The 20,632-nt window shown below is 35.9% G+C and overlaps 1 protein-coding gene across 3 annotated transcripts in view; it reads left to right on the forward strand.

The window, feature by feature from the left end:
* The window catches only part of DNAJB14 (DnaJ heat shock protein family (Hsp40) member B14), a 46,613-nt gene that overhangs the window by 6,751 nt on the left and 19,230 nt on the right, over nt 1–20,632 (forward strand). For 2 of the 3 annotated variants that reach the window (XM_047856744.1, XM_047856743.1), the window contains exons 2-3: nt 9,451–9,622; nt 17,550–17,695. In XM_047856744.1, the coding sequence (XP_047712700.1) occupies nt 9,451–9,622; nt 17,550–17,695 (318 nt within the window). The remainder of the gene's footprint in view (nt 1–9,450; nt 9,623–17,549; nt 17,696–20,632) is intronic. The other variant, XM_047856745.1, reaches the window with a different exon arrangement.

A 20,632-nucleotide genomic window follows, 5' to 3' on the forward strand; every position in this document is an offset into this window, starting at 1 on the left:
AGGTAAGCTATAAATGTAGGTTATTCTAATTTTGTTTAAATAGGTATAAAAACTCGACAGTTAACTAGAGTAATTAGAGTTAAATATATCAGAATGGTTGAGTGATTTTTTTTGTGTGGGGTTTATAAGTGATTTTTACTTTGTTATGTCTTTTTTGATGAGCTGAGAAACATTACTTTTATAATCACAAAAGCTGTTTCTAGTTTGTGAAGAGGAGGGAAAACATCCATTTGTTTTTCAAATTATGTGTTTTTATTTTTAGATTTAGCTAATTATGGACACTCTACATAACAGGTGTGCAGTAGAAACTTATGAAACACAAACATATCTTGGTTCTTCAATTTTGGATTATTTATGTAAACATTTTTAATATTGTTTATTTACTTTTTTACTTGTCTTTAATATGAAGTATACTTAAATTAAATGCAGATTCCATCAGGGGCACCTGGGTGACTCAATTGATTAAGCATCCGACTTCAGCTCAGGTCATGATCTCCCAGTTCATGAGTTCAAGCCCTGTGTCAGGCTCTGTGCTGATAGCTTGGAGCCTGGAGCCTGCTTCGGATTCTGTGTCTCCCTCTCTCTCTGTCCCTCCTCCTCTCAAACTCTGTCTCTCTCTCAAAAATAAACATTAAAAAAACTTTTAAAAACATGCAGGTTCCATCAAAACCCCAAAAGCAAAGCAATAGGTGTGGAAAGTGAAGGCATAAAATGGTGTTGTATAGTTTTGAAAACAAAAGTGAATGTAGTCTGGTGTATGAGTACTGTATCTGCCCAACTAATTGCACATTATTGCAGATAAAATCTCATGTGATAGCTAAGAAAAATCAGATATGTTCTAAATTCTGACAGTATTTGAACTGAATCATCTTACCTTCTCTGGCATTGGTTCCAGAGATTATTAATACAGAAAACCTTACTGATTCCATTTTTAAGATGCCAAAAGTGGATATTGAGACCCAGAGGTAATGGAACTTGTCCAAATTTTCACTCTTTGGAGTCAAAGGATGTTGGGTGTGAGTGCATTTACACATGTAGCCATTGTTAAGCAGAGCCCCTATGCATGACATCGTAGAAAAATTTTCAGTATCATAAAACTGTTGAAAATAAAAAACAGTGGTGTGATCCTGCTTTAGCAATACTCAGCATCTATTAACATGGAAGCTGTCCAGAAACACACTGGAAGAGTATTTTTGTGCTAAGAAGGAAAGGGAATGTGCAGATAACGTCTAACTTGCATGCATAGGGACTTTGTGTCCACCTGTAAATACTAAGCACATAAAACCATTTTCATATCTGGCTCCACAAGTTTTAAAAAATAATTTCTTCATTTATTAGCTCAACTATTTCTATAAAGAGATATTTCCCCTTACCTCTCTTAGGGTTACACAGTAGTGTAGTTCATACAGGAAAGACCAGATAAGTGCTTGATTGCTTTTATTAGTTTTCAAGAAAAGGAGTTGGTTCCCTTTGTTTTCTCCAAAAGCAGCTAATTGGCACAGTTGACCCTAGAACAACATGGGTTTGAACTGTGTGGACCCATTAATTAGATTTTTTTCGATAAATATAGGATAGTACTGTAAATGTATTTTCTCTTCCTTAATTTTCTTAGTAATGTTTTTTCTCTGGCTTTTTTTTTTGTAAGAATAAAGTATATAGTACATACAACATACAATATATATATTACTTAATTATTTATGTTATTGGTGAGGCTTCCTTCCAACCAGTAGTAGGGTATTAGTAGTTACGTTTTCAGAGAGTCAAAGTTACACAGGGTTTTTTGTTTTTGTTTTTTTTTAAGTTTATTTATTTATTTTGAGAGAGAGAGAGCACAAGTGCAAGTGGGAGAGGGGCAGAGAGAGAATCCCAAGCAGGCTCCATGCTGTCAGTGCAGGGCCCGACTTGGGGTTCAAACTCACAAACCCAACCTAAAAATCATGAAGTCATGGCCTGAGCTGAAATCAAGAGTCAGATGCTTAAATGACTGAGCCGATCAGGTGCCCCTATGCAGGTATTTTTAACTGCATGAGGATTGGTGCCCCTAACTGCTGGGTTGTTCAAGGGCCAGCTGTATTTCTTAGGTCTTTGGCCAGTAGGGAGCCCCTTTAGATTAGCTCCTGAGTATAGATTCCCAATAGTCTTTAATAGTTTTTATGCTGTTTGGTATAACAATGTTTCAGTCTCTTCTTATACTTTTTCTGTAATAGATCTGGAATCAGTTATATCTCCAAAAGCCCTTGTTTCTTTTAGTGGAAAATGGTGTTTCAACATTACAAGCTGGCACTAAGGATGCTGTAGCTACCAGATTGGTCAGCGTTTCTGGGCCATTTCAGTGTACAGACTAGGAAATAACTTTTTTTATTTTTAAATTTAATTTTATTTTTTTTTAAATTTTTTAACGTTTATTTATTTTTGAGACAGAGAGAGACAGAGCATGACCGGGGGAGGGTCAGAGAGAGAGGGAGACACAGAATCGGAAGCATGCTCCAGGCTCTGAGCGGTCAGCACAGAGCCCGACGCGGGGCTCGAACTCACGGACTGCGAGATCATAACTTTTTTTTTAAACTAAAACAGCTTATGAGTTTATGCTGTTACTTGTCATTCAAATTAAGCACTTTGGCATGTTAAACTTCTCTAGACTGTATTTCTTTCTTTCTTTCTTTCTTTCTTTCTTTCTTTCTTTCTTTCTTTCTCTTTCTTTCTCTTTCTTTCTTCCTCCCTCCCTCCCCCCCTTCTTCCTTCCTTCCTTGCTTCCTTCCTTCCTTCCTTGTATTTCTATCTCTTTTCTTCCGCAATGGTAATACTTGTTTTCAGGGCCATGGCAAATGATAGAATGTGTCATGATTATTTTTTTGCTTTCGGCTACATCATATATATAATAGTTTCAGAATAGCATTACCAACACTACTCCACTAATACAATTATTGAAGACAGGTAAATTGTTTTGCATATACTCTCCCCATTTTAAGTTTTTTTTTTTTAATTTTGAAATAATTAAAAATTTCTAGAAAAGTCACAAGAGTATTATAGACTTCCCTTGTGTATTTCACCCAGGCTTCCTATTTGATAAAACTTAACTACGTTTGCTTTATCATGCCCTTCCTTTGTTCTTCCCAGCTATCTCCCCCCTCCCCACGCATATAGGCACAATTTGTTCTGACTATATTTTTTCCTGAACCAATTAAAAGTAAGTTGTGGACATGATGTCCTGTTACTCCTCAGTAATTCAATGTATATTTTCTAAGGCAAGGACACTCTTACATAATAACATGTACATGTACATGGTTACAGAATAACCATCAAATTAATGACTGAGCTACCCAAATGCCCCTGGTTAATGCTAATTTTGATCGCTTGTTTGAGTTGGTGATTGTCAGGTTTCTCTATTTGAAACTTCTCTTTCTTTTCCCCTTTGTAATTACTAAATATTTTATAGGAAAATACTTTGAAACTGTGTAAATGTCCTGTCCCCCAGCAAATTCTCACCAACTCCTTTTAGCATCCATTGATGAGTGTTTCCTTAGTGTCTTATGGTTGTCAAATGGTAGTTTTCTAATTCTGTCATTCTTTCTATAATTTATTAGTTGACATCAATTTTACTTATCAGTTTGGATTCATGGTTTCTTATTTAATCCATTACTATCATTTTTAATTTCGGCAGAAGGAACCCCTTCAAGCTGACTCCTGTGTCTTTTTGACATGTCTTCATCATTCCTTGAGCTTCCTTACTTTCTGGCACAAAAAAATTTTCAGGCTCACTTTTTATTTTATTGCCCTGGGAATCAGCTATTTCTCCAAGGAGCTCTAATTATTTTTAGTGGACAATGGTACTTGGAAACTAAGATATACACACTAGATAGACTCCTTGCTACAAAGGTGTCATTGCTTTTAGATCCTCTCAGTAGACAGAGGTAGGAAATACATGTTTGTATGAATATATGTACGTGCATGTAAATCTCTGTGTTATATGTGTTTGTATGTGGGCATATGCACATTTATAGTAATTTAATCTTTATTAATTTTGATATTTGTTTAAGACTCCCAAGCCTGCCTTTGCAGTCCACCAGAGTTCATTTTAGCCTTCTCCATTTCTATATTTGTAATTCCATTCTCTGACAGTGAGAAATGTGGCTCCTGTTATCTTCAGTATACTTATTTGTTCATTTTCCCCTATATTTAATGAGTTGCCTCCTTAACCCCTTTGGGGCAGGCCCTATCAATCTCAGCCATGTTTTTGGCTATACTTGCTTCTTGATTCCAATAAACTTCCTTTGTCCCGGCTTCAGCTGCCAAATGGTAGAGAAGGGAAGGGAAGAGAAGACCAATAATTTGTTTTTTCAAGTAAGAAAGCTGTTCAGTTGATTTTACTAGAATATATTTGGGTGTTGGTTATTTTGGGTCACATATTCTTGAATATGTGATTTGCCCTTTCAGTCAGTTAAGCATCCAACCCTGGATGCTGGCTCAGGTCATAATATCACAGTTCGTGGGACTGAGCCCTGAGTTGGGCTCTGTTGCTGACAGCACAGAGCCTGCTTAGGATTCTCTCTCCTCCCCTCTCTCTCCCCCACTCACTCTTGCTCTCTGTCTCTCAAAATAAATAAATAAACATTAAAAAATAAAGTAAGATAAACTCTTACAGGCATAGAAACTCCAGTCACTGCAAACTCTCAAAACTAGTCAGTGAAAAATCTCGTCCAGAGCAAAGCCATACTGAGAACCTGATGGGAACAGGACCCAACTGAAGAGAGCAGGGGCAATAGAAGAAATGAGTAATTCCAGATAAAGAGGGGAAAGAGAAAGGAGTGAAGAGATCTTACATAGCAAGGAGCCATATTTTCAAACATTACCCAAAAACTGGAGAAGGATCTCTGTGTATTTAGAAAAGCTAACTACCCCAACATAAAAATGACTTTAAAAAATGAGTATAAAAAAAGATAGAACTGAAACTTGATACAAAGGTATTGTGAGGAAAAAAAAAAGCAAATAGGAATAAAATAAATCTCTAAAGACAAAGAAAATACACCACAAAGACTTGCCAACAAAACAGGTAAACACTATACACCAGTACTTCAAAACAAGCTGAAAAGACTAAAAAGTTACAAACAATACGAAAGTACACCATAAATTAGAATTAGAACTGCCAAAATTATTCATTCAGAGCTTAGGTGATAAAACTCAGGAAAGAATAAGAATGAAAAGAAAAAAATCAATTCAAAAAAGAAGGCTAGAAGAAAAATTAATAAACTATACTTAATGTTGTGTAAGCAAAAGAGAGTATTAAAAGGAGGAAAAATTTTAAATTAAAAAAATAGAAAAAATGGCAAATACTGAAAACAGTTAAAGGACATCCAAAAAACATATAATAGGAGTCCTGAGGAAAAAAAAAATAAAGCAAGGGAATAAAACCAATAAAACAATAATTAGAGAAAACGTTTATGATAAAAAAAATCTAAAACCATAAATGAAAGGCGCCCCATATGCCTGTAGGAGTTTAGTGTTGGTCCTGTCACTCATATGTTACTATAGTGAGCAAAACTCATTCTTTTTACATGCTTTCCTCAGTTTTGTCTTATGTGTTGTAATATAGAAAGTCCCTGTAGATTATTTTGGAGTTCTTTTGTTCTGTGGACTAGCAAATGTCCTGTTAACACCAATGGCAAAACCCACATAGATCTTGTAGCTGTTGGTGGTTCGTCCCTCCCTTCTGGCATTTGGGGATTTTATGTATGAGGTTTTGATTTTGCTATCTAATTGCTCAGACTTTATGAGGGAATTGGCAGAGATTTAAAATTTTTAGCTGCTGTCACATCCTTCTTCCCAGAATTCTCACAAAATTTTTCACATTTAAAAGTTGTGAACCCCTAATCTCTAGACCATGCTGGCTTCTGCACTCAGTGTTAACATTATAATGCATTAAATACAAACTAAACTATGGTTAACAATTAACTATATAACATGTGTTACACTTATCTTGTTAGTAACTAATAGGTTGGTGTCTCAGAACTTTTTTGTATTGTCTAAAGCTAGATATTATAAAAACTGAATTTCTTATGTATTTACTCTTGAATGCATTAACTAGGGAAAAGATACGTTGAAAGAAGTACTCATATATAAAAAATATAAATAGGGGCGCCTGGGTGGCTCAGTCGGTTAAGTGTCTGACTTCAGCTCAGGTCATGATCTCCCAGTTTGTGAGTTCGAGCCCCATGTTGGTCTCTGTGCTCATAGCTCAGAGCCTGGAGCCCGTTTCGGATTCTGTGTCTTCTCTCTCTGCCCGTCACCCCACTCACACTCTATTTCTTCTTAAAAAAATTCTATCTATCTATCTACATAGATATATAGATATATATGTGTGTGTGTGTATATATATATATATATATATATGAATAAAATAAAACATAAAACAACTATATGTTTGCAACTTGCCAACACTGATGGAATCTTTAAATATATATATATGTAATTTTATATAAATTTATATATATATGTATATAAATAAGACAGCTTTATTGAGATATAATTCACATATCCTACAATTAATTAATTTAAAGTATACCATTTCAGGGCTCCTGGGTGGCTCAGTTAAGTGTCTGACTCTTGGTTTCAGCTCAGGTCATGATCTCATGGTTCATGGGTTCGAGCCCTGTGTCAGGGTCTGCTCTGACAGTGCGGAGCCTGCTTGGGATTCTCTCTCTCCCTCTGTCTCTGTCCCTCCCATGCTCTCTTTCTCTTTCTCTCCTCTCAAAATAAATAAATTTTAAAAACGTGTTATTAAAAAAAATAAGGTATACCATTCAGTGGGTTTTAGTACATTCATAATTGTGCAGCCGTTACAGCAAACAATTTTAGAACAATTTTTCACCACGAAAAGAAACCCTGTACTCATTAGTAGTCAGTCCTCATTTCTTTCTTTTTTTTTTAATTTTTTTTTTTTAACATTTATTCATTTTTGAGAGTGAGAGAGACAGAGCATGAGCGGGGGAGGGGCAGAGAGAGAGGGAGACACAGAATCGGAAGCAGGCTCCAGGCTCTTAGCTGTCAGCACAGAGCCTGACGCGGGACTTGAACTCACAGACTATGAGATCATGACCTGAGCTGAAGTTGTACGCTTAACCAACTGAGCCACCCAGCCACCCCAGTCAGTCCTCATTTCTCCCTGATTCCACCCTTTTCTCCCCACTAGCCCTTGGCAATGACTAATCTACTTTCTATCTCTATACATTTGCCTATTCTATACATTTCATATAAATAAAATCATACAATATTTGTGACTGGCTTCTTTCACTTGCATCTATGTTGTAGCATATATCAGTACTTCATTTCTTTTTATTGCTGAATAATATTCCATTATATTGATGTATCGCATTTTATTTATCCATTCATCAATTAATGAACATTTGGATTATTTCCAATATTTTTCTATTATGAACAATGCTGTTATGAACATTTGTGAGCCAGTTTTTGTGTAGATGTATGTTTTTATTTCTCTTGGGTATACGTCTTTTGTAGAACGCATGATTTTGCATGATTTCATAAATAGGTTCTCCCTTTCTGTGGATTATCTTTTTACTTTATTGATAATGTTATTTGAAGGGATAGAGTTCTTAATTTTGATGAAGTCTGTTTTCTCTTGTTTTCCTTTTGTCACATGTACTTTTATCTAAAAATGTTTTGCCTGAATCAAGGTCATAAAGACATACTCCTATATTTTCTTCTGACAGTTCTATAGTTTTAGCCCTTACAGTTAGGTATGTGATCTATTTGAAGCTAATTTTTGTATATGGTGTGACAAAGGGATCCAAATTCATTTTTTTGCATGTGGACATTCAGTTGTCCCAACTCCATTTGTTAACCCACATGTTCTGATAAGTAGTATGTTCATTTTTGTTCAATTCTATTTTTTCATTTCTATTATGATTAATTCTTTGATACATGAGTTGTCTCAATTTTTTTTCTAACCCATTTGTGATTTTGCTGCTTAAATTTTTAAATTGATTTCTTACTTAAATGCATTGTGCTCATTCGATTGTGGAACATATGATTAATTCTTAAAAAATTCAAAGAGAAGTCATATAGAGAAAGACAGAGACCATATGTTTTCACTCTTATGTGGATCCTGAGAAACTTAACAGAAGACCATGGGGGAGGGGAAGGGAAAAAAAAGGAGGGAAGGAGGCAAACCATAAGAGACTCTTAAAAACTGAGAATAAACTGAGGGTTGATGGGGGGAGGGGAAAGTGGGTGATGGGCATTGAGGAGGGCACCTGTTGGGATGAGCACTGGGTGTTGTATGGAAACCAATTTGACAGTAAATTTCATATTAAAAAAATTCAAAGACAGTAACATGGTCTAAGTATATAATGTAGTCAATTTTTATTTTTTGTGTGCCTGTATAGAATGAATATTCACCAATTGTTGGAGATAATGTTATGTCTCCTAGCTCAAGCTTGACAAAGTAGATGTTTATATCATTTGTATCCTTGGTGATTTTTTTCATCTACCCTATGTCAGTTAATAACTGACATTGAATTGTGTTAAATTGTGTTAAACAGAAACATACTAAAATATTTTATCATCATGGTGGATTTCTGTTTCTTTTATTTTTTTCCCGTGTTTATTTAGTTTTAACTTATGGAAAGTTTCAAGCATACACAAAAGGAAAGAGAATGGTATAATCAATTCCTATTGCCCTCTCATCTTTAACCTTTATGAGTATATATGGCCAATGTATTTTCTCTGCCCTCTTATGTTCCTCCAGTACTTTAAAGCAAATCCTAGACATATCTATATTATTGTTTTATAGACTCACTGTTTAGATTTTTTTCATACATTTACCACAGTATTTGCATGCCATTCCCTTTCACCTTTTCACCTATCTTGAAGCATTTTCCTTTTTTCCAAAATGTATACATTACAGTATCCTCTAGTGAAATCTTAGTGGTAAGTTTTATTAGTTTTTGTTTCTTTGAAAATGGTTGTAATCTTGCACATTTTCTAGAAAGTAAGTGCAGAATTCAAGTTTGACAGTTATTCACCCAGAACATTTTGAAGATACTATTCCCATGTCTTTCAGCGGCCATTATTGTTGTTGAGAAATAAAGAGGAAGTCTATTTCTGTTTCTTTGTAGATAATTTCATTGGCTGCTGTAAAGACTATCTCTTTTTCTTTGGTATTCTGTAGTTTCACCATGATGTGACAAATGAAAGTATGTCATAAGGAATTAAGTGATAGTAGTTTTGAGTTTTTAGGTTTAATTTAGTAATATTCTGCTTCTAAGTGATGATTAGTGGTATGTAAACAAGTACATAAAGGAATTTAAAAAAGAGCCTTACGTTAAATTCTTTCGGAGTACATGATTCTTAATTTGTCAGCTTTATAACTTTCTTCTCAAGATCATATGTATGTACATGATGTTACATGGCATAGTGTGCTTTATCTTTCCACAGCACTATTGGAAATAATTATGAAAAATGGAAGCACGGCTGGAAATAGCCCTCACTGCCGAAAACCATCAGGTTGTGGTGACCAAAACAAGCCTAATTGCACGAAGGACAGCATATCTGGTAGTGGTGAAAGTGGAAAAGGCTACACCAAAGATCAAGTAGATGGAGTTCTCAGGTAGGGATAAACGTGAATTATATCTCAACTATAATTGATACTAATGTAACTTTTAAATGTTGTAACACCTAAAAAAGTATGTGAACTATTATTCAGTGGAGGAACAAACATGGAGGAATTGAACTCTGGGTGTCTTATACTTTATTTTATTTTGTCACATCAGTCTGTAAAGTACTGACTCTATGGAAGGTTCCATCTTTTAAAGTAACTATAAGGCACAAAGTTGCTTCCAGGTATTTTTCTCTTGAGGAATATTATTTTTATTTTTTGACACAGCATAGTAGTTAGATAACTATATTGAAAGAGGATGAAGAATTGTTTTGTCTTATGTATGCATGAAAGCAGGGAATTTCATGAGAGGAAAATTGAGGACAATAGCAACACAATTTTCAGTTTCCTACTTATATTAATGTAGAATAGTTTTCTTTCTATTTATATTCTTTCTTTAAGGGCATCTTTATACATAGGCAAACATCATAATGTCCTCTCCTTTTTTAAAAATTTTTAAAAATTTTTTTAATTTAATTTAATTTTTTAATTTAATTTTTTTTAATTTACATCCAAATTAGCATATAGTGCAACATTGATTTCAGGAGTAGATTCCTTAATGCCCCTTACCCATTTAGTCCATCCCCCCTCCCACACCCCCTCCAGTAACCCTCTGTTTGTTCTCCACATTTAAGAGTCTCTTATGTTTTGTCCCCCTCTCTGTTTTTATATTTGTTTTCCTTCCCTTATGCTCATCTGTTTTGTCTCTTAAAGTCCTGATATGAGCGAAGTCATATAAAATTTGTCTTTCTCTGACTAATTTCACTTAGCATAGTACTGTCTAGTTCCATCCACGATAGTTGCAAATGGCAAGATTTCATTCTTTTTGATTGCTGAGTAATACTCCATTGTATATATATATATATATATATACCACTTCTTCTTTATCCATTCATCCATCGATTGACATTTGGGCTCTTTCCATACTTTGGCTATTGTCGACTGTGCTGCTGTAAACATTGGGGTGCATGTGCCCCTTCAAAACAGCACACGTGTATCCCTTGGATAAATGCCTAGTAGTGCAACTGCTGGGCCGCAGGGTAGTTCTATTTTTAGTTTTTTGAGGAACCTCCATACTGTTTTCCAGAGGGGCTGTACCAGCTTGCATTCCCATGTCCTATCCTTTTAATAGTTTTCTTACTCTAATTATTCTGCCTCAGTGTTTTTAGTTTTACCTCCTGATACTCTTCTATTTACAGAGAAGAATCAGAGTTGGAAAATTGTGAACTGGGTTTTGGGGCTCTGGCTTAACTGATTTTATAATTAGGAAAAGATTTTCTGGGAATAAAATGAACCTTTCAGTGTGAAACACTAGAGAAAATAATGTTTTGTTTTCTGCTACAGCTTAGGGATGCCATATTAATATTGTACTGATCTCACTCTCTAGGGAAAGTAAAATGTAAGAATGAAGGACTCTAAATCGTGATTAATCAGATAATTCACATGGAGAGCGAATTATAGTACAGTGAACTAGCTAAGTGAGGAGTAGGTAAAACAACTTAGATTGTCTTTCTCTTTACCTGTTTTCCATCTGTTTTTCTTCTAGTCTTATTTCCTGTTTTTCTCACCTTTTTTTCTCCATTGCTTTTTGGTTCATTCTTTTTTTTCTTACCGTAATTTAGAATTGAAGTCCTTTAAAATAAAATATCAATGTATTTATATTTTTTCTTTTTTCCCCTCTATATTTAGATGCTAAAGCTTGATTGTAACATTTTATCTGAGTGTGACCACAGATGTTGGTGTTTGGTGGGAAAAAAAAAGAAAAGAAAAAAGACTCCCTAATCATGGTAAAGCCGTTATGAACATGAATGGTAGTGAAGCACTTTTGGGGTATAAGTAATGTGGCTAACTACTTCTATAACTAGTATTGTGTCAGAGGTGGCTGCATAAGTGAGATTAAGTGGATGAATAACTGAGAGACTTCTTTTTGAATTTCTTCAAGAAGAACCTTTAAACAGTGTGCTGGGATGCATTCCGGGAAACCATATCTGTTTGAAAACAAATTGTATTTTCTTGTAGAATTTACTTTTGATTGGGAGGGTATGTTCTTAATGAAAGACCTAAATGAAGTTAATTGTATTATATGTGATTTCTATTTAGAATCATTTTTGTGATTTCTTTTAAAAGACTATAGAACCACTTACATGTTTTGAAATATCACCAAAAGAGAGTTGAAAGTTTGGGAGCATAGGAATCCCCTAATCTAGCACTATTCTTTAAGAATCTTTCTTCTTCATTTCCTCTGCTCTCAGTTGGAAAGGAAAAGAGGAGTAGTTCAAGTCATAGTAGAAATAAGGAAGGAAGAACAGTGCTTTGTTTTGCTGTCTCTTTGAGTATTTGGGCTGGGGACATTTTGAGAATGGAGGAATGAAAGATGATAGTGGGTACAGATACACATTGCATAGGGCCAGCATTGGAAAGATGCAAACACAATGTTGAGGAAGTTTCTGTCTGTTGGCTTCTATACTCTCTGTGAAATTGGAGATGAGGTTATCCTCTGGGAGTTAGGAGAAAAGAGATGAGATTGAAAGCTTGAGGAGAGTGGTACAAGGATGGAAAATTTACAGAGAAGAAAGGCAAAGGGAACAGAAGGGTCGCTGGTTAGCGTTGAGGCCCAGCCAAGTTTGAGACCATGAATTCTTATTGGGTATAAGTGTTAGCTTAGTAGTATAGCTGTATTAGGGATTGTTTCTCTGGTCAATAATTTTATTATCCCTTTTTTTATTAAATGCAGTTTTTTTTTTTCCTTTGAGGACTAAATATGATTGGAACATTCTTTAGTAGAATCCCTAAGTTATTCAAAATACTTCAGTTGGTACCTTACATGAGTTGCTTAGCTGAATTATGTAACACTTATTCATTACAGTAGCCCTTGTAAGTGTTGCTTTAGTAAGGTAACAAATCACCAGCAAACACTTACATGCTGTATGTTTTTGTTTTTTGTTTTACCTATACACAGGGGATTTTTTTCTGAAGAAAGCCATGTTATCTTGTGGTAGCACGATTATGCAAACAAGTTGCTCAGTGACAGTTTGGCTCAATGGGAGAAGCCATGCAATAATACTGCAGCCATTGCATAAGTACGAGCTAGCTTACAGTAAGACTGAAGAAAAAGTACATCACTTTGTAAAGCTAATATTCTGTGTCGCTAAACCCTGTTTGTTGTCTTTGAGTTGAAATCTATTGAAAAATTATTGAGAAGAAGTGTCATGGATCTAATGCGAAGAGGTTTTGAATTTCTCACTGAAGAAAAGCCCATCTTTTATTTTAAAAATTTACCAGATCAGTGTGAAAGCATTAACTAACTGGGTCATCTTTCTATTTATCAATTAGGAACGCTTGTGTTACAATTATTAAGTCATTTGAATTATGGGGATTTGATTAGGATTTGATTTAAGCTCTAGCTCTGTAGATGAAAAGAAATCATTTTGCTAAACTTATAAAATAACTAGTCCTTTGTCTCAGGGATGAACAGCTATTTCCCTAAACACCAGTTAAATTTGGAGTCTATTCAAATGATCAGCTATAACGTGAAAAAAATAATTGAGAGAGGACCGTCCTGCCCTACGCACTATGCTTTCATGCACGTAAAGGAAGATGTAAAGGCTGCACCAGACTGACTTCTCAGTTGTTGAGCTTGCAGTCAGATCTTTCTGGACTGGTTGTTCATATCTCCTTCCAGAGGAGGTAATAGATTACCTCTTCTTAATTTATTTTCTTGTTTATTTCTTTCTTTTTAAAAAAATTCTTTGGTGAAGATAGAGAAGAACGCTTGAAACTTTAAGCAAGGAGTGAACTATATATATATATAAGTATGGCAAATGCATTGAGTTGGTGAAGGCACAATGATCAAAAATATAAATTGAAATAAATATATGAATGGTAATTCATTCATGTGTGAAATATTAAGTAAATGAGTGTATTTGGAGCCTTACTTGAAATAATGGAGTAGTCTGCAGCCTGTCCACTGGTGATGTCAGCTTTATACCTCTCTGCTGGCTTCTCAGAAAATTTCTCTTGTTAACATGTGATGAAAAACTCAGTGCAAGGAGGATATAGTAGAACTAGCTACACTTAAGAATTAGTGAAATAAGGGGTACCTGGGTGGTTCAGTCAGTTAAGCGTCTGACTTCGGCTCAGGTCATGCTCTCACGGTTTGTGAGTTCAAGTCCCACGTCGGGTTCTGTGCTGACAGCTCAGAGCCTGGAGCCCTGCTTTGGATTCTGTGTCTCCCTCTGTCTCTGCTCCTCCCCTGCTTGTGCTCTGTGTCTCTCTCTCTCAAAAATAAATAAACATTAAAAAAAAATAGTGAAATAATTGTTTTTCTACCTCTTTTTGTGACAATTCTTAGCTTTAGACACATCTGCAGAAGATTGCGAATTCCATCCTAATTTTCCTACCCTATCCAGCAGTCCTCTCTTGGGCTGCCTTTTCCTATTGCCTAGCCTTTTATGCTCAGGAAATCTCAACAAAACAATTTTGGAGGGTTAGTCTGGCATATAATTTATCATCTTGTGCATGCAAACCAGGTAATAATGACTTTAGGATTGTTTAGTGTTTTATCACTGCCTTTTGTTTTCTGCATTCACATAGTGTCTATCATATTTTTGGCTCTATTCCTTGTCCCACAGTCTGTTCTCCTCTATTCCAAATTAACTTTTTTTTTTAATGTTTTATTTATTATTGACAGAGAGAGACAGAGCATGAGCAGGGGAGGGGCAGAGAGAGAGGGAGACACAGAATCGGAAGCAGGCTCCAGGCTCTGAGCCGTCAGCCCAGAGCCCAACGCGGGGCTCGAACTCGTGAACCACGAGATCGTGACCTGAGCTGAAGTCGGACGCTTAACCGACTGAGCCATCCAGGCACCCCCAAATTAACTTTTGACGCCAACTACATTATAGCACTTACCACCTTTGACCGTTAGATCCTAACCGTTTCTGCCTTCAAATTGGGCCATTCATCCATCCGCCCATCTATTATACATCCATTCACCACATATGGTGAACAAGACATAATCTTTGCCTTCAGGAGGTCTATAGTCTAGAAGAGGGCTCGGACCAGGTAGGTGCAGTACACTGTGGTAATTGCTGGGGTAGGGCTCAAGTCCAGAGGGTTTTGGGGAAGATACAGCAGGAGCACCAAACTGAGTCTTGAGGAATTGGAGTTCTTGAGAAAATGAAAAGCCAAGCTGAGGTCTGAAGCAGTTGTGGAAACTAACTAAGCGAGAAGCAGAGAAGGCACGTTCTGGGCACCAAAACCAACATTTGAAAATACCTGGGAGAGAAAAGTCTGTTTAAATACTGATAGGAAAAGCGGATAGAAAGGAAGAGGTGGGTTACTCAGGTGTCCGAAGGGTTCCTTTTCCTTACCGTGGTTCTGAGGGCAGAATTTTCAAGTCAGACGGACTAGGGTTTGAGTCCTTACTTGTGAGGCCTTTCCTCATCATCCTATTTAAAATAGCTGCCTTCTTGTCCATTCTCTAGTCCCCTTTGTCACTTTATTTTTCTCTATTTATCACCATACAATGTACTTTATATTTTACTTGTTTATTTGTTCATTGTTCATCCCTCTCCCAATTGTAAATTTAATGTGAATCGTGATTCTTTTGACTATTTTATTCACTACTGTAGCATCTGAAATAGTGTCTGCAGAAAGTGGTTGATCAGTAAATTTTTGTTGAACAAATAAACTCAGTTCCCCTCTATTACTTTGTTATATGACTTTTTGGCAACTTAACCATTCAAAGCCTTGATTTTCTCATTGGTTAAATAGGAATAACATCTAATGAGGAGGAAATGAAACAATTTATGTAAAATAGCCAGTATAATATGATTCTGCAATTCTCTGTGTGAAATCTTTGTGGACCAAATGTAGTTTGGAATTCAGAATTGTTCATATTTTAGGAAGATAGTAAGGAGCATATATTATACATTACATAGCAACACTTAACATCTAGTGAGCAGCCCAGAACCTAATAGTAACATTTCTACAGCAACATATTCACACCTAAATGGGATAAATGAAAACCCTATAGCAGCTTCACATCCAATCAGGTCAAATTTTGCCTCTGGAAGAGTTCAGTCAGGTTTCTGCATCAAATTGGTTATAGAATAACTTTCGTTTTTCAGAGCTTTATGGATTTTGGAACATGGATATGTGATTGTGGACCTGTGCCTGACACACAGTAGGTGTTCCATAAATGTCCCCTTTCATTTTTTTTCTGTCACATAGTTTCTAAACATATCTGGGAGAATGGGTTCTACAAAGGCAGGAAGCAGTCTCTGTTTTATTCACAAATATATCTCAAGTGCCCAGAACACTGTCTGTGACATAATTGGTGCTCAATAAATATTGCTGGTTAAACAAAGGAAATATCATGTTTATGGAATAAAATGTTAATAATTATTATCAAAGTAGAAACATCCAATTTTAATTATTTTTATCATAAAGAAGACCGCAAAACAGATTTTTGTTGATGTGTGATTATAAATAGATTTCTATAATGTTATACAGTGTCTTCTCTCTTTTTTCTTTTTTACTTTGTTCATTTAACAAATGTTGAATACTGTCATTATTATTTTTTTTAAGTTTATTTATTTTGAGAGAGAGAGAGAGAGGAGCATGTGTGAGGGAGGGGCAGCGAGAGAGGGAGAGAGAGAGAATCCCAAGCAGGATCCGTGCTGTCAGCACAGAGCCCAAAGTGGGGCTCCATCTCATGAGCCATGAGATCATGACCTGGGTTGAAATCAAGAGTCAGGTGCTTAATCAACTGAGCCACCCGGGTGCCCCTGAATGCGATCATTATAAAAGGAGGGCTAAGGCTCACTTATTCCAGAAATATTTACTGAGAACCTATCCTGTATCAAGCACTGTGATGGCTTATAGGTTCAGTAGTAAAATAAGATCGATCATGTCTCAGAACTTTAAGTCACTCTGCAGTTCTTTAGCTGCCAGTGAACAATTATTTCTTAGCTCTTTATCCTGTTGCTACTTCAGGCGACTCACACATGGAACACATCTAAAGTCATAAAGTACTCCACAGAAGATGTTTAAGATGTTACTGTATTCTAGTGAAGGAAAATTAGTAAGTTTGGGGGAGAATGTTAACATTTAAAAGTCTTAGTGTTCTCTGCTCCAGTCAGAGTATTTTATTTCTTCATATTCTTTAAAGACTCCGGGCTTAAATCTGTTAACACCTTTAGTTAGCTATGTCAGTAATCTTTAAAAGTATGCTCATCAGAATGAAAATTGGGTGTAACAAACATTTTTGAGTCCTATGATGTATATTATTATGAGGTTTTATCTTTCTTAGAGTGACACAGATGAGTTCTCTTTAGAATAGCCAAACTGAGTTAATTTGCATTGATGTTGAAACCATAGAGTACTTGTAATTGTTTTACATGCACTGAATTGTTGCTGTGATATTTGGTGAGGTCTGCATTATGTGACAGTAGAACTCTTGGAATGCAGTGTGTATTAAATTAACCTTAGCTACGACATACTTGGGAAGAGTTTTGGAATTTCTTGGTGCACTTAAGAGTACTATAAAATTATTCTCACTCTCTCATTCTAGCCTCAGTGTGTGCTCTGTCCTTCATCCATGATTGTTACGGGCTTTGCTACTTCTCTGTAGTTGGGATAAAATGCACCAAGGACATTCTCATGGCCAACTCTCCATAGGCTGGAAAGAGGTTAAGGGAATGGTCTGTGGTCAAAAAAGAGAATGAAGCAATAACCTTTAATGGGATAAGCTATCATTTGATACTGAGGAAATAGTCCACAGACAGTTCTTCTTAGTATTCTAATAAGTAAAAAATTAGAGATATTTCCTGAAGTTCTTCCTTGAAATTTACATTATAACACACTCTCTTGTTCACAGCATAAACAAATGTAAAAATTACTATGAAGTGCTTGGAGTTACCAAAGATGCTGGTGATGAAGATTTGAAAAAAGCTTATAGAAAGCTTGCTTTGAAGTTTCATCCAGACAAAAACCATGCACCTGGAGCAACAGATGCTTTTAAAAGTAAAGTAAACCTTTTAAAGCAGTTTTACTAAGCTCTTTGTAGAATCCACTTTACAGTGTTTTAGAATATTAAATTCTGTCTTTAGACTGGTTCATTTAGAAGCCAGCTTAAGCAAGTGTCCTCAAAATCCTTTAAAACTTTATTATTAATTTGTTATACCAAGAGCCAAACAAATACGGTGTGGCTTCACAAAAGCAAAATGCCAGTTTGGGCGAAGTCCTAAGTAACTTTTCTAGATAATCATGCATGCTTTCTAGTTTACTACACTAGTGTGTGGTATACATAAGCTTCTAGTGCATTACCATCTGCTTCCAAGGGCACTGAAACAAAACATAGCTTTTGCGAGTTTTTAGGATAATAGAGACTGTCTAAAATTGGGAAATTGCTTGGAATTTCTGTTTGCCCAGTGTTGTTATATTTCTGTTAACTGGCCAATTTTTGCATTTTTTTTGTATGTGGTTCTAACTATGGTGATTTTTTTTTTTTCTTTTTAAGAATTAGTTTCTTGGGGCACCTGGCTGGCTCAGTTGGTGGAGTATGCAACTGTTGATCTTGGGGTCATGAATCTGAGCCCCACGTTGGGCATAGAGCTTACTTTAAAAAAAAAAGTCTTTTTCCTTTTGCTACTCATTCTTCCTCATTTTCTTAATATTATTTCAAGGTTTTTTGTTGTTGTTGCCAGTTTCATGAATGAATGTCACCTCATTTTATAATTTCGTATTTTGTTACATGCAATTTGTTCATAGTAGTTAACTTCTAATTCATAAGAAAATGCTTAAATTTGTCATTGCCCCCAGGAGCCTGGTGGCTTGGTCGGTTAAGTGTCTGACTTCAGCTCAGGTCATGATTTTGAGGTTTGTAGGTTTGAGCCCCACGTCGGGCTCTGTGCTGACAGCTCAGAGCCTGGAGCCTGCTTTGGATTCTGTGTCTCTCTCTCTGCCCTTCCCTTGCTTGTGCTCTGCCTCTCTCTCTCTCTCTCTCAAAAATAAACAAACATAAAAAAAAATTTTTTTTTAATTTGTGATTGTTGTTCTTGAGAATGAGGCATTTTTACAGTCAGCATATCATGTTTGCAGTGAAACGCTGGGGTCTTGGAATAACAGGATGGAGACACTGATTTTTAAAATGCTCCTAAAACATAGATGATTCCATTGGTCTTTCACAAAATACTGTTGATATTATTTACAAAACAGTTTTATTTCTTGAAGGAAGCTGCCAAGTCCAATGTATTTTGGCAATTAATATATTCCAATAAAAGCAGCTGCCAAAGTGGTGCCGGTAGAAGTAAAATATCCCTGTGACAGTGAGCACCTTCTCTGTTTTCTTCGGTTAAAAGTGGCATCTTGAAAATAGAGAACATGTTTCTCTACTCCAAACCACTAACTTTAGCACATAATGTGGGAAAAAAATAATTTTTTTTCCCACATTATGAATTAAAATCATTTAATTTAAAATTGTTGTTGTTGTTGTTTTCAGTTTTATTTAAGTAATCTCTACACCCAACATGGGGCTCAAACTCATGACTCTGAGATCAAGAGTCGCATGGTCTTCCAACTGAGCCAGCCAAGCACCCCAAATTGCTGGTGCTTTTAAATAGTGAAAAATATCTTGGCAGTGAGTTATTTGCATGTTTGTGATCTGCTAAGTGATTCCAGTTTTAATTCTTCATTAATATTAAAACTGTTAAACTGCTCGTTCCTCTCACTTCATATTGAAGTCGTGTTAGCATTATTAGTCTTGAAATAACAGCGAGTGGATCTACCAATATTTTTGCATGTTATGTTACATTTCGAAGAGGTGAGCAGCATAAACGTCACTCCAGCTAGACATTCGGAAGGAACTTGACAAAGGTGATTATACTTTGATGTGGTACATTTCAGAGTCTAATGCTCCGCTTTGCAAACTAGAAACTTAATATTTATCAACATGCTGGGAGGTGGTTCCTCTCTAGAGGAGAGGCTCACATTATTCAGTACACAGGAGGTTATCTGTAAATCAGAATGCCAATTTATTAATCCCAAAGAGGATCAGAATAGGGAATTGGTTGATGAGCGCGTTTTTCATTGAGTGGGTGGAAAACTAGGTTGTAATTCACAGATGCTTGGTGTGCAGAGGTAATTAGAAGACATTACGGCTAGTGTCATCATACAGAAATCATTTATTCAGCACCCAGGATCTTTTCATTATCTTCTGAATCCTCTTACTGTATTCTATTTTAAGTTTATTTATTTATTTTGAGAGAGAGAGCAGGGGAGGGGCAGGGAGAGAGAGGGAGAGAGAGAATCTCAAGCAGTCTCTGCACTGTCAGCACGGAGCCCAACGAAAGGCTCGATCTCATGGCCTGAGCCAAAACCAAGAGTCGGTCACTTAACAGACTGAGCCACACAGGCGCCCCTCATTTTATTTTATCTTTAACCAATTGATCCTAACTTCTGTTTTTGGGATACTAAGCTGTTTGTTTTAAGCAAATACTATAGTTTTTTCTTTTGTATGAAAGGTAAGTATAGATTGATCACTCTGTAACTGCCAAAAGACATTTTACAGAAGACGGACACCATTTGCTTTTTATTTCCTTCAAGAATAAAAAAGAGGAGGTAATCAGTTTAGGGAATTAAATTAGAGAGAAGAGATATTTTCACTTGTGTGGGTCTTTTGTTTTGTTTTTTAAATAAGCTCAATGCCCAATGTGGGGCTTGAACTCACGATCAAGAGTCACACACTTTACTGGGTGAGCCAGCCAGGTTCCCCTTCATTTGTGTGTTTTGTAAAGCTTTAAAAATAAAAGATAGGTTGCTATCAAGGAGGATAGACTAAACGAACTCTTAAGTTCTTCACAGTTAGGATTGTAACTGAAGTTTCTCAAAGCAGGGAATATTTTGTTTACATCTAGAGAGTAAATTGCACAGTATATATGAACATACTTTAAAAAAATATTT

The sequence above is a fragment of the Prionailurus viverrinus genome, chromosome B1, assembly GCF_022837055.1.
Source record: "Prionailurus viverrinus isolate Anna chromosome B1, UM_Priviv_1.0, whole genome shotgun sequence".
NCBI lineage: Eukaryota > Metazoa > Chordata > Mammalia > Carnivora > Felidae > Prionailurus > Prionailurus viverrinus.